Source organism: Mustela nivalis (genome assembly GCF_964662115.1).
Source record: "Mustela nivalis genome assembly, chromosome: 11".
NCBI lineage: Eukaryota > Metazoa > Chordata > Mammalia > Carnivora > Mustelidae > Mustela > Mustela nivalis.
The window spans coordinates 74,708,369-74,723,248 of record NC_139030.1 but is presented as its reverse complement, the minus strand read 5'-3'; the positions used below and the strand labels follow the sequence as shown (position 1 = coordinate 74,723,248).

The 14,880-nt window shown below is 43.4% G+C and overlaps 1 protein-coding gene across 3 annotated transcripts in view; it reads left to right on the top strand.

Annotated features, from left to right (window-relative positions):
• EIF4E2 (eukaryotic translation initiation factor 4E family member 2) overlaps positions 1–14,880 on the top strand; it is a 30,249-nt gene that overhangs the window by 6,246 nt on the left and 9,123 nt on the right. For 2 of the 3 annotated variants that reach the window (XM_082689444.1, XM_082689443.1), the window contains exons 2-6: positions 303–417; positions 2,098–2,232; positions 7,055–7,159; positions 8,408–8,560; positions 8,658–8,794. In XM_082689444.1, coding sequence (XP_082545570.1) covers positions 303–417; positions 2,098–2,232; positions 7,055–7,159; positions 8,408–8,560; positions 8,658–8,794 — 645 coding nt within the window. Of the gene's footprint in view, positions 1–302; positions 418–2,097; positions 2,233–7,054; positions 7,160–8,407; positions 8,561–8,657; positions 8,795–10,538; positions 10,805–14,880 lie in introns of those variants that run through there. The other variant, XM_082689442.1, reaches the window with a different exon arrangement.

Here is a 14,880-nt window from a genome sequence, read left to right as displayed (position 1 = left end):
GCTCAGGTCATGATCTCCAGGTCCTGGGATCTCTCTCTCTCCGTCTCTGTCTCTGTATCTCTCTCAAATGAATAAATAAGATTAAAAAAAGAAAGAAAACTGGAAGACAAGTGTGTTTTGAAATTCCTCCTAACTGCCTTAATATACTCCCTTGCTCTTCCCTCATCTCTTGTACATCTCATTGTCTCTATTTTGACTGACTTAGGGATTGTTATATGATAGTTTATTTGACCCGGTGGCTTTGCTAGGTAAGCAAGAATCAGCTCATTCATGGCCTAACATTGTCTTGCCTTCCCATTCAGATTGAAAGACGATGACAGTGGGGACCATGATCAGAATGAAGAAAACAGCACACAGAAAGATGGTGAGAAGGAAAAAATGGAACGAGACAAGAATCAGGGCAGCAGTAAGAGGAAGGTGAGTTTTGTGCTGTATAGATAGAATTGCCTTTGGACTTGAAACTTGGTTATCTTGTGGAACCTGTTAGGTTAAGGATACCAGATTAACTTGATGGCACCCTATTTTGGAATATCTGCTGCTTTTTCCTTTTTTTTTTTTTTTTAAGGGTTTATTTATTTGAGAGAGAGAGAATGTGTGTACACATGTGCTCAAGCAGGGGGAGGAGCAAAGGGAGAAGGGCAAACAGTATCCATGCTGAACATGGAGCCAGATTTGGGACTCGATTCCAGGACCCTGGCTGGGATCATGACCTGAGCCGAAATCAAGAGTCAGATGCTTAACTAACTGAAGCACACTGGCATATCTGCTTTTGTTCTCAGAAAAAGATTGTTGAATCACTGGCATTCATGGTGGGAATTAGAACTTTTCCCTTGCCACAAGATCTTGAGATGTTGCTTTGCTTTCCAGCATTCTCCCAGCATGACGAGATATTAACCTTGGAGTTGAGCAGAGCTATTTGTTGCTTCATAAGCTGCTGCCGAGTATTTAATCCTACATATCCCTTGAAATTTTAGACTCTTTAGTCAGTAATAATCTAAACTGAAAGTGACTGGAAAAAGAGAAAGTCTAGAGAATGAGGGACTGATAGATTTTTTTTCTCTCTTTCTTTCTTCCTTTTAGGGTTTATTTATTTGTTAGGGACAAAGGTGTGCACAATCAGGGGGAAGGGCAGGTAGAGGGAGGATCAGGCTCGCCGCTGAGCAAAGAGCCTGAGTCCTGATCCGAGGACCCTGGGATCATGACCTGAGCCGGAGGCGGATGCTTAACTTACTGAGCCACCTGGGTGTTTCAGATCATCTTCTTTTTTGACATATCAAAACAGTTGTTTCTCTCACAAGGTCGAGGACTATCCAGATACAAGCATTGTAGGTGCTAAGAGAACACAAAGGCGAATGAGACTATGGGTCAGGGGCTTCCGTTTAATAGTAACAGTAGTAATGATAGCTGACACTGAGCACTTACTGTGTGCCGGGCACTATGCTAAGCACTTTAGATCTATTAATTTATTTGATCCGCTCAGCAACTCTATGATATGGTTATGATTATTTTCTTCACTTTGTAGATAAGCAGCAGGGGCACAAACAGGTTAAGCAGCCTGTAAGTGATAAAGTGTCATAGAGGAGGCAATATTTGGCCTGGGAGTACTTGGCTGAGATAAGATATAAACATAAATACCTAAATTAGAAAACACAAAGTTACGGGGCGCCTGGGTGGCTCAGTGGGTTAAAGCCTCTGCCTTCGGCTCAGGTCATGATCCCAGCATCCTGGGATCGAGCCCCATATCGGGCTCTCTGCTCAGCAGGGAGCCTGCTTCCTCCTCTCTCTCTGCCTGCCTCTCTGCTTACTTGTAATCTCTGTCTGTCAAATAAATAAATAAAATCTTTAAAAAAAAAAAAAAAAAGAAAGAAAACACAAAGTTACAAATGCCGAAAGAATACAGATAAAACGTTACAGGAGCTTAGAGTCAGTTAACCACTAAGGAAACTTACTGGTAAGTGGAATCTTGGGCATAATGCAGGTAATTGAGGATGTGTCCTTTTTGTGGAGGTGATAAGGGGTGACGCAGTAAAATGTTTTTTCTCTGTCTCAGATCATGTGAAAAATGCCCCAGATTAACACACCTTCTTTACTTGATAGGCTGTTGTGCCTGGACCAGCAGAGCATCCCCTGCAGTACAACTATACCTTCTGGTACTCCAGAAGGACCCCTGGCCGTCCCACCAGCTCACAGAGCTATGAACAGAATATCAAACAGATTGGCACCTTTGCCTCCGTGAGTACTTACTGCTTTAATGTAATGAGCCTTTGTAGAACATTCATCCCTATATTTACATCATAGTGGTTTTTTTACTTTCCTGGTAGCTTAGGATTCTGGTTTCCTTATTTGACGGAGTCCCCAAGGTCAGGTTTGTTCATTCTTGATTTCTCAACAGACATCCATAGGTAACATGCATAGGAATCAAGAAGTATATGAGTTGTCAAATTGATTGTAAAGGAACAATACAAAAAAACAGGTTTGTTTAAGTAGATATGTACTGAGTCCCTATTGCATGCAAAGTTTCATGGAGGATAAAACATTTTATAATATGCTATATCTACTTTTATGAAGCTTGACAGTAAAGTCAAGAGTAAAATTCAAAAGTTTTCCTTACATTAAGAACCTCCTATTAATGGGGCATCTGGCTGATAGAGCGTGGAACTCTTAATCTTGGGGCAGAGAGCTTACTTAAAAAAAAAACAATGAACCTCCCATTAGGGTTTTGGGTACGTTAGGAACTGTGTATAAAGTAGCATCTTTTTCCTGTGTTCAGAAAGGAAATTAAATCCTAATCATTGTTTTTGTAAGTACTGTCAGAGTCAGAAATAGCCCCAGCTCTGTCTGTCTCCCTCACTGGTGGCTAGGTTTCCATATCTGCAATTAACACCAGTCTTGTTCAGCAAAAATTTTTATGCACTTCCTACATGCTGTACATTTGATTTCTGGGCAGAATCAAATGCAGGATTTGTTGTTTTCTTGAAATTGTGGAGGTTTTTTTTTATTTAAAATGCAGACACTAGAAATGAAAACTCTGACAGTAAACATTACAATAAATTGGTAAAGAAGAATGACACAGTAATAGGCACTTGATGTAGTTTCCTTTGATCATATAATAACCCTATGAGATCAGTGATATTATCCATGTTTTACAAACAAGAAAAGTGAGACTTAATGCTGCTTTTTTAGACTATTTCTCCATTTATTATTAATCAGATATATGCGTGTGTGTGTGTGTATCTGGTAATCAGATTAGCTGATTACTCTGCTGAGTTGATAATCATTTCAGCCCAAAGCAAGGATTTGTTTTAGTGAGCCTGTGCTTCCTTCCTTATTTATTTAATTATTTGTTTGTTTTTAAAAGTAGGCTCCATGCCCAGCGTGGGACTCAAACTTGTGACCCTGAGATTAAGGGTTATATGCTCCTCCGACTGAGCCAGCCAGGTGCCCGCCTGTACTCCCTTATTACTGGTAGATACAGGCTTTATTGTAATACTAAAAACAGCTTGTGTATTGGGTGCATATTTGGTTCAAGAAATGTTTGTTGAATGAATTCACCAAAAGTTCTAAAATGAATTAAGCTCTTGCCCTTAGAGAAGCAAGTCATTCTTACAGTGATAAGCGCTATAGGGAAGGCTGAAGTGCTCTTGAAGTTCAGAGGAAAGAAGAAATTAATTCCAGCTTGGGGAAAGCCCCTTTGGAGGAGATGGGCTTAAAATAAAAGAGTCCTGGCGGGCTCATTCATTAGAACATGTGACTCTTGGGGCACATGAGTGGCTCAGTGGGTTAAAGCCTCTTCCTTCAGCTCGGGTTGTGATCCCAGGGTTCTGGGATCAAGCTCCGAATCGGGCTCTCTGCTCAGCAGGGAGCCTACCTTTCCCCTCTCTCTCTTTAAAATTTTTTTTAAAGATTTTATTTATTTGACAGAGCACACAAGTAGGCAGAGCGGCAGGCAGAGGGAAAGGGAGAAGCAGGTTCTCTGCTGAGCCAGGGAGCCTGATCTGTGGCTCGATCCTGGGACCCTGGGACACTGGGACCCTGGAATCATGACCTGAGCTGAAGGCAGAAGTTTAACCTACTGAGCCACCCAGGTGCCCTTTCTTTTCTTTTTTTAAGATTTTATTTATTTAATTAGGGAGTGTGTGCACAAGTTGAAGGGGGGAGAGGCAGACTCCCTACTTAGCAGGGAGCCCAACATGGGGCTTCATATACAGGGCTTAGGACCCTGGAATCACCACCGGAGCCAAAGGCAGTTGCTTAACTGAGCCATCCAGGTGCCTCTTCTTTTCTTCTCTTTGGCATGAATGCTGAGTTGACTAGAGCAACATTGTTAACATCATCTGGGGTATCATTCTTCTAGAATCCGTGGATGTGTGACCACTGTTGGCTGTCTTATAATTCAAGGCATCAGGAAATGTCTCACAATATTAGGTTCCTCACAGAGAAGTAATCACATTGTGGAACATTTTATCAAATCCAAAGCAGTATTTCTCAGGCTCCTTAATCCTAATATTTGACCATATTTAAAAGTTCTCGAAGTCAGGATGACTACAAAAGCAGTGTCTTAAAATGGAAAGAGCATTGGTCTTTGGGATCATCATGGCTCATCTGCTATGGTGCTGGACTCAGGGCAGGGCAAATTCTGAAACCCATTTTTTCAACTATGAAATGAGGAACGTAGTTGAGATTATTTCTTTTTTTTCAAAGATTTTATTTTAGAAAGTGTGTGTGTGAGTAGTGGGAGGGACAGACGGAGAGGGAGAGGAGAGCAGACTTCCTGCTGAGCGCAGAGCCTGATATAGGGCTGGATCCTAGCACCCAAGACCATGACCTGAGGCAAAAGCAAGAGTCAGGCACTCAAGCAACTGAGCCACCCAGGTGCCCTGAGATTATTTTTCTTTCTTTCTTTTTTTTTTTTTTTTAATTTTATTTATTTATTTGAGAGAGAGACACACACACACACAGTGAGAGAGGGAACACAAGCAGGGGAGGGAGAAGCAGGCTTCCCGCCAAGCAGGAAGCCTGATGCAGGGCTCGATCCCAGGACACTAATATCAGGACCCGAGCCAAAGGCAGATGCTTAGCAACTGAGCCACCCAGGCGCCCCCCGAGATTATTTCTGAAGTCTTTTTTGTGTGTGTGTGCAGCCTACATTCTGAATCTGAACATTTATTTTGCGGTTTCAGTGAGGAGTTTCAAATACCAAAATTGCCTAAAGAGAAGGAAGAGGAAATCTTTTGAAGCCTAATAATATTTCTCAAGTTTTGTACTTTATCTCTCTTGTGATTCGGATGTACGATGGTGACTGAGATTCTGTAGTCTGACTATAGAATTGAAGAGACCAGACAGCTAATAAAGCAGTGCTCAATTGGGGAATTGGGGGTGCTGGTATACTTTCTCCCTAACCACCCCCACCCCCCAATTTCTGATTCACAGTGAGCTATAAGTTCTAGTGGGTGTATTTTGATTCTTCCTACTGTGTCAGAGTGGAAAAAGATGTTTGCTCGTTTAATATGTATGGCCACTTACTCTCCCTAGTTGCTATATACAGTTAAACATAGCGGTTGTCGAGATGAGACACTGCTTCAAAATCCTATGAATGACATTTGTTCCTGACTTCTTTGTAACATGAGACAGTTCCCATGTTTCTGTTCTCTAGAGGAACAGCCGCTTCATAAAGTGTTAGGTCTCCTTCTCCTTAGTTACTGTCCACACTTAGAAGTATGACCTGAATCTCATCTCCTCAGTGCCCTGTTTTCAGCTATGCATTGTGACGTCTTGCTGGGTGTTTGTTCAGAGCCTCCTCATTGCTGTGTTGGCGAATACCAACTGTCTTCACACTGTTCCACATTTTTTCTTTCTTCCTAAAGTGTGCCTCTTCACTGGCCAGTACTTCGTGGGGCCAGTACCTGTTAAGGAAGTAAGGTCTCCTTATCATGGCACTACCGAGAGAAACAGGAATAGCTTGATGAGTAGAAATAAGCATGCATCTCATAGAGAAATACATCTGATAAGGCATGCATCTAATAGGAAATATGTCCAGTTTTCTAACAGGATTATGAAGGAGGGGCAAGGAGCATAAATTTTCTAGTTCAGAAGAGGAACTTAAACCCCAAATATGAGAGGCCGAGTTCTGTTTGGTTTTGGTCGTCCTGCCCTTACCAAGGGCACCATGGGCTAGAGTAGAGTATGTGGTTGATACCATCACTGATGGCTCAATAACCAAACAGAACTCAATGTATTCGTTGTCGTTTGTGCTGTATCTGCCAGTAAGTAGTCTGTGATTGAGAAGCGATCAGACTTCATGGGAATGTGACTACAGCATGATGACTGTAGTTAATAATACTGTATTTTTTACAAAGTGATTTGGTTCTAAAAAATTACATGTATGTGGCACTTAATATACCTCAAGACTAAAAGGATTCCGCTGTGTTGGGATGCCTGGCTGGCTCAGTCGGTAGAGTGGCACTCTTCATTTATTTATTTAAAATTTTTTTAAAGGTTTTATTCACTTACTTGACAGAGTACAAGCAGGGGAGGCAGCAGAGGGAGAGAGGGAGAGAGAGAAGCAGACCCCGGGCTGAGCAGGGAGCCGGATACAGGGCTGGATCCCAGGACCTTGGGATCATGACCTGAGCGGAAGGCAGACACTTAACTGACTGAGCCACCTAGGCGCTCTGACTATGAGACTCTCAATCTCAGGGTCATGAGTTCAAGCCCCGTGTTGGGCATAGAGCCTACTTAAGAAAAAAATAAACTGGAAAGATTTCACTGTGTAAAACAGGGTCCTCTTATAGCATGCAATGATTATCCTGGGGCTTTCATAAATAGGGGTCCTGGCTGAGGCTGGCATTTTCCACCTAAAGAGTTTATCCTTGTATCAACAGTATTATATTTCTGTACTTCCCATACAGCATGCCTTCCTTCCCACATGCTTCCCCAAATGAAAATGTGTCCTCCAAAACGTCAAGTCTGTAGCAGAGTGTCTTCTCTTAAATCTCATACTCATTCAAAGAAAAAGGAAGGATAACTTTTGTGCTCTGGGGCCTTCTCTCTACAGGTGGAGCAGTTCTGGAGGTTTTATAGCCACATGGTACGTCCCGGGGACCTGACAGGCCACAGTGACTTCCATCTCTTCAAAGAAGGAATTAAACCCATGTGGGAGGTAAGCCCGGAGGACCTCAGACTGCTGTTCTGAGTGTTTGCGGGGTTTTTTTTTAGCCCTGCTAAGGTTAAAGTATTTAAAGTTTTCTCTCAAAGCTACAACACTATTTGGTACATCCTTGGAGCCAGGACCTCTGGGAAAGGGCACTGATGTCATCGCTTATCTGTATGTTTACAAAGATTTTTTTATCACTAAAGTGGTATAACAACATTAAAGGACTTTTTTTTTAATTACCCTTATTCCCATTAAACTGAATGTGTGTGTGTGTGTGTGTGTGTGTGTGTGTGTGTGTGTGTGAGAGAGAGAGAGAGAGAGAGAGAGAGAGAGACACTACTGCAGTGTATATGTGATTGAAGTGGGTAAAAAGTGAGCTGGAGTAGCTAGCAGTAGCTGGAGGCCCAGAGCTGGGCTCTAGGATCTCTTTGCTGAAACCCATCTTCTGTTCTGATGCCAGGGCATTTTTTTTAGAAAACAAATGTGAGCACATACATACACACCCAACTATAGGCCCTACGCAACTCTGCATTGCTCCCATTATCTTGCACTTACTAAACCTCCAGGCCTCATCTCCCAGCATGCCCAGTCCTTCCCTTCAGAGCAGCTAGCCTTATTCTTTGCATATCTCCCTGACACACAGCCTCAGTTTGTACACAGACGTGTTTTTCTTGATGCCTGCAGACCCTTCGCCTTTTTAACCTAACTGTACATCCCTCAAGACCCAGGTTAAATGTTTCCACTTCTTGAGTGTTTCTGTCTTGTTTTTCTTTAACTTAGCGTATCTCTGTTACAGCAACACATGTCAGACTGTACTGCCGAGATTAATTTTCTTGGCTTTCTCCTCCACTAGACTAGATCTGGTAGAGACTGTGGCTTCACGTCTGTATGCTTGAGACTTAGTGACACTTGGTAAACTTATAGTAAATGAAACGAGGAATGTTGTATGTTTGAAATCTGATATCACTTTATTTTGATTCCAAAGTAGTTTCAGAAAAAGAGGTTTATTTTTAAAAGGATTGGTTTAGCCATTCATTGTTGTGGCTGATACCAAGGAGTCCCACCTTGTTTTTCTTTTTTTCCCATTTTTTATCTCCCTGGTCCTACCACCGTTTTTTCCTATAAAGTTGAATAACTGAAAAGTGACAAGACTTCTTAAGTGTTGAAGGGATCCTTGGCTTTTTTCCTGCTGCATACAAAAGTAAAAGACCGGCAAAACCACATTTTAACTTTAGTGCTTTCTATCTTATACAGGATGATGCAAATAAAAATGGTGGCAAATGGATTATTCGGCTGCGGAAGGGCTTGGCGTCCCGTTGCTGGGAGAATCTTATCCTGGCCATGTTGGGGGAACAGTTCATGGTTGGGGAGGAGATCTGTGGGGCTGTGGTCTCTGTCCGGTTTCAGGTAAGCTACACCATGGGCAGGTTTGGTTTCTTGTGTTGCCTTTGCTCTCTTCACTGCCTCTGGTTTGCTTTGACGACTCCTTCTGTTCCTCCTGTAGGAGGACATTATTTCAATATGGAATAAGACTGCCAGTGACCAAGCAACCACAGCCCGAATCCGGGATACGCTTCGGCGAGTGCTTAATCTACCTCCCAACACCATTATGGAGTACAAAACCCACACCGACAGCATCAAGTACGTTTTGGGGGTGCTTGGGGGGTATGTCCCTAAGCTTAGGAGAAGTAGGTTCTTAGTTGGGCCCAGAGGAATACGGTCAAACAGGAGCCAGACTTACGGAGAAGGGACAGACCAGTCTTCCCCTCTAGTGCTTTTGGCCACTCATAACAGTTCTTTGCTGGTGAGGCTCCCTGCCCACCTACACTATGTGGCACTTTGTATCAGAGAGAGCCCTTCTGCACAGTCCCAGTTACGCTGCCTGGGCTTGCTTTATTTACACGGGCTGTCGTGTCTTTCATTCACTAACCACTATCTTAAAATGAAAGACAAAGTGCTCTTCGTTTTCTTGCTGTTTTTTAAGATAATTTTACTGAACGGTCAAGTCCTCCTCCCTGTCCGCCCCTCACCCCACTTTTGCATGTCTTTTTAACCTGTTAGCATCAGTCTGTTTTCTTTGTCCTGGGAAGTTGACTTCTTATTATTGGGAATGAAGACTCCCACTTTCCTGGTCTATAGAGCTGAACTTGTAGTGGAAGGAGAATAGTGTGGTTGTGAGAGCAGAATCCAAGGGGGAAGCATGAATACCAAAGGGGGGAAGTAAGCTTTGTGATCTACCTAGGACTTGGGGTACCTAGAGTTGAATGTCCACAAATGAGAATCACTGGTTGGAGTTGCTCCTTCAGTGATCGAAGCCATAAGTAAATTCAGGTTACTATGAAGAAGTTGTGGGGAGTGGCTCTCAGGTTTTCTCAAAACTGGAGGGAAAGCTAGCCAACTAGGAGTCGGGACTTTTAGGTTTTACTCTCTCCTTTGACTCCAGTATCAATATGTGCCTTTGGCAAGTCTCTGCCACTCTGCTTCAGTCTCCTCATCTGTAAAATGGGGGATAATAATACTTTACCTAACAGGGTTGTTGTGAGCTGATTTAATCTTTGTAATTGAAGGTCCTCAGGTGAAGAATGCTCTTATAGGACGAATTATTATTACTGCTATCATCGTCATCATTAGTAATAATATCATCATCATGTTATTCTTATTAGAGACTAGTAATGAGCCCAGCGATGCTGTTCAGCAGGGAAACTTTGGGAATCTTTTTCCCATGCATTCACAGAGAATGTTGTGGGTGGAGTTGGCTTAAACCAGCTAAGTGCCAGTTTGTTACTGGAAACACTGCCGCAGGAGTTGGTCCGTAATCATATGGCTGGCTGTGACTCACCCAGAGCCACCAGCAGTTTATTAGCCAGCCATGGCCCCCGTTGCTTGCTGTAGCAATTCTGAGTTAGCCTTGTTTTTCTCTAGGCAGATTTTCCCATTCTTCGTTCTGGGAGAGAATAGTTTCTGCCCTCCAGCCAGACACAGTCCAAGCTGGAGGGGTCCACACCACTTTTTCTAGGACTCTTACGTTCAAGGTTCCCAAATGCCCTCCATCCCCCATTCCCCTCAAAAGCAAACTTTCACCTGCATAGGAGAGGGAAAGAAGGTATTTTTCAACTCTGCCCTCTCCACTATTCTCCCTCTCTAATACCCTAAGGCGGTTCTTCCTGACTTTTGTAGAAATGGGTGAACAAGTCCTTATAGAGTCTAGGAGAGCCTGTGGGCTTTGCCTTAGTCTGCTTCTCGCTGCTTTATCAAGAGATCTGCCTAGCACTCCAGCCCTGCAGCTACAGGGACCAGAAACCCTCCTTGAGTCCCAGATGCTACTTTCCCTCGCGTCTCCCTCTCTTTCCTCTCCCAATGTGCCCACCTTTTGCACTTCCACTAGAATGCCAGGCAGGCTGGGCCCCCAAAGGCTCCTTTTTCAAAACCTCTGGAAGCCGCGGTTGAATGTGCCATGACCCTCTCCCTCTCTGGATGGCACCATCATTGAAGCTGGCATCACCGGAGTCTCTTGTTCTGTTGGCGTGCTACCTGGAAGATCCTTCTGTCCTGGACAAGAGGAATTGGAAGAGCATTTTATGTTTTAAGAACAGGCTGACACGCAGCAGCTACAACAACAGCTGAGATCATTTAATAAATGGTGCTAAACTAGCTTGTCTCATGCTCTCGCTCTTTATGGTGCATCAAAGAAGTGGCCTTTCGGACTGACTGTCACCATATTAAGGAATGGCACAGACTTCTCCGTGGAGGGCCATCTGGGGAATGCAGCCTCATTTCCATAAGCCCATTGTAGTGTCACATGGTATTTTGTTCCAGTTCTGCTGAGGTCTGACATAATGAGGTGACATCTCGCTCTCAAAATGAGACCCCATTTTCTGGTACTTGAATTTTAGTTCCCATCTGGTCACGGTGATGACTAGACCAGAGTGATTTCTGATTAGAATTCAGCTTGAAAGTCTGTTAAGGTTGGAAAGGGGGATCCTTGGCCTTTGCTTCGCTGACTTTGTTTGCCTTTACTTCAAAGAACTCTCTTGCTTGGAGGTGAAGCCCTGCTTTTTTGTCTGTGTGTGGCTGTGTGTATGTAGTTTCCTCGCTTTGTGTTAACAGGGTTTTCTCACTGCCAGAGCTGCCCAAGCCACGAGCTTTCTGCCAGGCTTCTCCCTTCTGTTTTCCATTTAGAGCCAAATCCTCTTCCTCTTTGAGCTAGTCCTGCTTGCGAGGTTTCAGGGTACTAGACCTTCCCTTTCTCCCAGTCCCCAGGGTTGTTGTGCATCAGGATCTGGGGTGGGGAAATGTCTTCGTCCTGTAAGGTTTGCTCCTGAGGGTATTGGACTGTACTGCACACCAGCCCCTCAGATGCTTTGTGGCTTGGCTTGTACGCACTGCAGCACAGCCTTCAGGCCCCTGACCTGCATGTAGGATTTCAGCAGGTCTCATTACTCTAAGTTTTCTTAGGAGCTCCTACCCAAACCAGAAGTAAACCATTTTTGTAGAACTCTAGGTCAGGTCGCCTGATGGTGTCTTGAAGGTGGCTGTGGGTGTGATGTGGAGTTTTCCAAAGTGGCTCTTCCATTTTGGCAGCAACACCCTGCACTTCTCCCATCCTGATTGACTACCAGGCTGCACATGGCTGGGGATCTCACAGAACACACAACAGAACTAGTACTGAACATTCTGGAGGTGTTTGTGTGATTGTTTCTCTGTTTATCACCTATCCAAAATTGGTTGAAATACCTGGAAGACGGGAGATTTGTTGGCATGTGGAAATGCCTGTTCTCTATGTTTTCAGCATTTGTCAGAGTTACCTTGTATGGCCTTTTCCCTCTTGCCTTCCAATATTATGTTACATGTATTGACCTTGATTGCCACTATATAACTAGTCCAGGAGATGAGCTTGATGTCACCATCCAGAGTAAGAGTTGATCGGAAAGCACCAAACCCACACGGAGGCCCCTGTGATCATTGCCAAATGTCAACAGAAATCAGAGCTGTTCTGCTTTGTTCTAGTCCTTGTGGCTCTCCCACTGGAGATTGATTAAGCCCAGGAGCAGCACCAAGAACTTGAGAACTCGGGGAAGTGAAGGAAGAAGGAGCAGTTCTCCCCCAAGTTCTTTGGAGAGTAGGGCTGCTGGAAATAGTAAGGGGCATTTTTCTAGGAATGGCTACAATTTCTCAGTCACATTTCTCCACCTTGCTGTATCAGTCTAGTTTTCAATGTCCTTTTTCAACTGTTCGGTTTTTCCAGCCTTTCCCTAATCATGCTGCTTGTGGCCTTTTCCTGCTATACTCCTAGGTGGGCTGAGGCCAGGACTGCTGCCTGGTGAGCTGCTTCACTGTAGAGGGGATGCCTGCCTACTGCCTCCTACTGTTCATTGCCAATAGTTCCGCCCCCTGAAGGGTGAGCAGGTCCCATTGAGAAATGGGAAACCTGTTCAATTGAGTGTTAGCTCAGGTGCATGGCTCCTCTTAATGAGACCAGTTGTAGTTGAGAGTTCATAGGTCTGGGTCCTTGCAAACATCGAGTAACTGTATCCCCTTTTGAGGAGAAATTTCATAATGCAGCCAGACCTGCAAACACCAGGGCATCACCAGGATAAAACCTGGCACAGAGCTACATAAAGCACCAGTATCTTTTGTGAGGAAATTCCTCTTTGGAACAGTCCCATTGAGTTCCTTTGTGCATCTGGCCTGGAATGGAAAAGGGGAAGGCAGGGCCAGCTTCACTCAGTAGGCCATAGCACTGGGGAGTCTGACCAGACCCCTCTGCACAGGAAGTTGAGGGTAGGTGACTTCCCTTTATTACTTTATTCTAGAAGAGAGATGGGTCAAACATGGAGACTTTGCTGTACCACATCTAGATTTCATTGTATTTGAACATTAAACTTTGTAGGCAAGAATCAGCCATCCCTTCTCCTATCTTGTCTAAATCAGAGTCCTATCTTGCTGGCACTGAGTCACACTGGCAGAATTGCTGGCCTGGCTTTGCGTTTATGAAATGTTCCCCCATACTGATGTTTAAAGCAAAGAAAGCCCAAACTAGCAGGGGGCTGAGCTCGTCCATGAGGATCAGGTGCCAGCCAAGTGCAAGGCTGTGACCCAGACTTTCGGCAGGGTGGGAGAGCAAATATGATTATACAGGAAGTGAGATCTCTGCTGTCAGAGTTTATTTCCTGGTAAGTGAGCTGAGACAAGAGTGGTCTCTAAAGGACTCTTTGTCACTCTGTCATTTGAATCTGTTCAGAATTCCCTATAGGCTCTGTTAATCTAAGGGCAAAATAAATAAATTTATTTATAAGAAACTCCATTCATACAACACTTCTAACATTTAACTTATTCTTTCTTTACCTTTAAAAGAAGCAAGTTTTAATATTACCTAAAATGTCTGAGATGCCAGATGGAGAATAGCTAGAAAATTCACACCTAGCTCTAGGTGGTTGACTTGCCTCTTAGCCAAGCATTGGCCTACAAGAGTAGGAGTAATTGTTCCAATGACTGTGACCAACTGTTTGATTTCCACTGAATCCATGTGAGGAAATCTCTGTACCCAGATTCTTCATGTTGAGGTTTAGCATCTGAAGAAGATCCTTCTGAAGAAAATGGGAGGGCAGTTTCATACTGGAATGGATTAGAGGGGAACTCTGAAATCTGTATTTCAGCAGGTTCTTGACACAGAGAACTGCTCTGTTCGGACTAGTGTAGGCCTTCTGGAAACAAAAGGATAAATGAGATGAAACTTCAGCACAACCATGTAGTTTCTTGTTGATACCAAAATTGCTCAAAATAGAATTGAAATCTCACTGTTAGAAAGAAAGAGGGGTTTCCTAGGCTGCTGCCCAAGCGTCGGACTTGCTTTGCCCTTACCTTCTTTTGGAATGGAGAATGAAACAGCCTTCTGATGTCACTCATGGACTCAGGAAGTTCACCGCATCACCGCCTCTCCAGAAAGGGCTGTGGAACAGATGTCTTGCTGTGGACATTGAGTTTGTGAATTGACAAAGACTGGCACGCTTGCTTGGCGGTCTTAGATTTTTCTTCAATTCAGTTAGCGTGTATGAGTAGCTTTGATAATACTCTGGAGAAGCCATCAGCCACAGGGTAGATCATTAACTTATAATTGCTGCTGCTGTTCAAAAGAGAGAAAAACTAATGAAACTTGTACAAATATTACCCAGAAGAAGGACTTTGTCATACCAGGTCTCTGTATTTAATCCCTCCCTATTAATAAAAAAAAAAAAAAGAAAAGCTACCCATAGAAGGCCTAGTAATGAAGTATATTCATTCTTTGATCGTAATACTAAACTTGCAGTGAGTGACATAATATGTTGTCACCCTAGGTATTTTCATCCATTTAAATTGAGAATGGAATAATTGCCACTAAGGGATTTTCTATTTAGAAATAGGAAATTACCCATTATATATATATATATATATATTTGCATATATACAAATTTATTTATTTATTTATTTATTTGCTCATTTATTTATTTCCCAGGGAACTTACCAGGTACTTTATCCCTAATAGGGCAAAAAGGTAGGACATCAGCTCCTCCGAGGAAACTCCAGGTGGTTTAGGGCTTCAGGATGCATGGGAGATTTCGTTTTCTCCTATTTTTTTGGCAAGGGTCACCAAGGGCTTGTTCTTTGTGGAGCAGCACCCAGAAAGACTATGTATCCCTCGGTCACATTTCTTATCCCTACTTAACCCCAATTACTAAATTGATTTAATG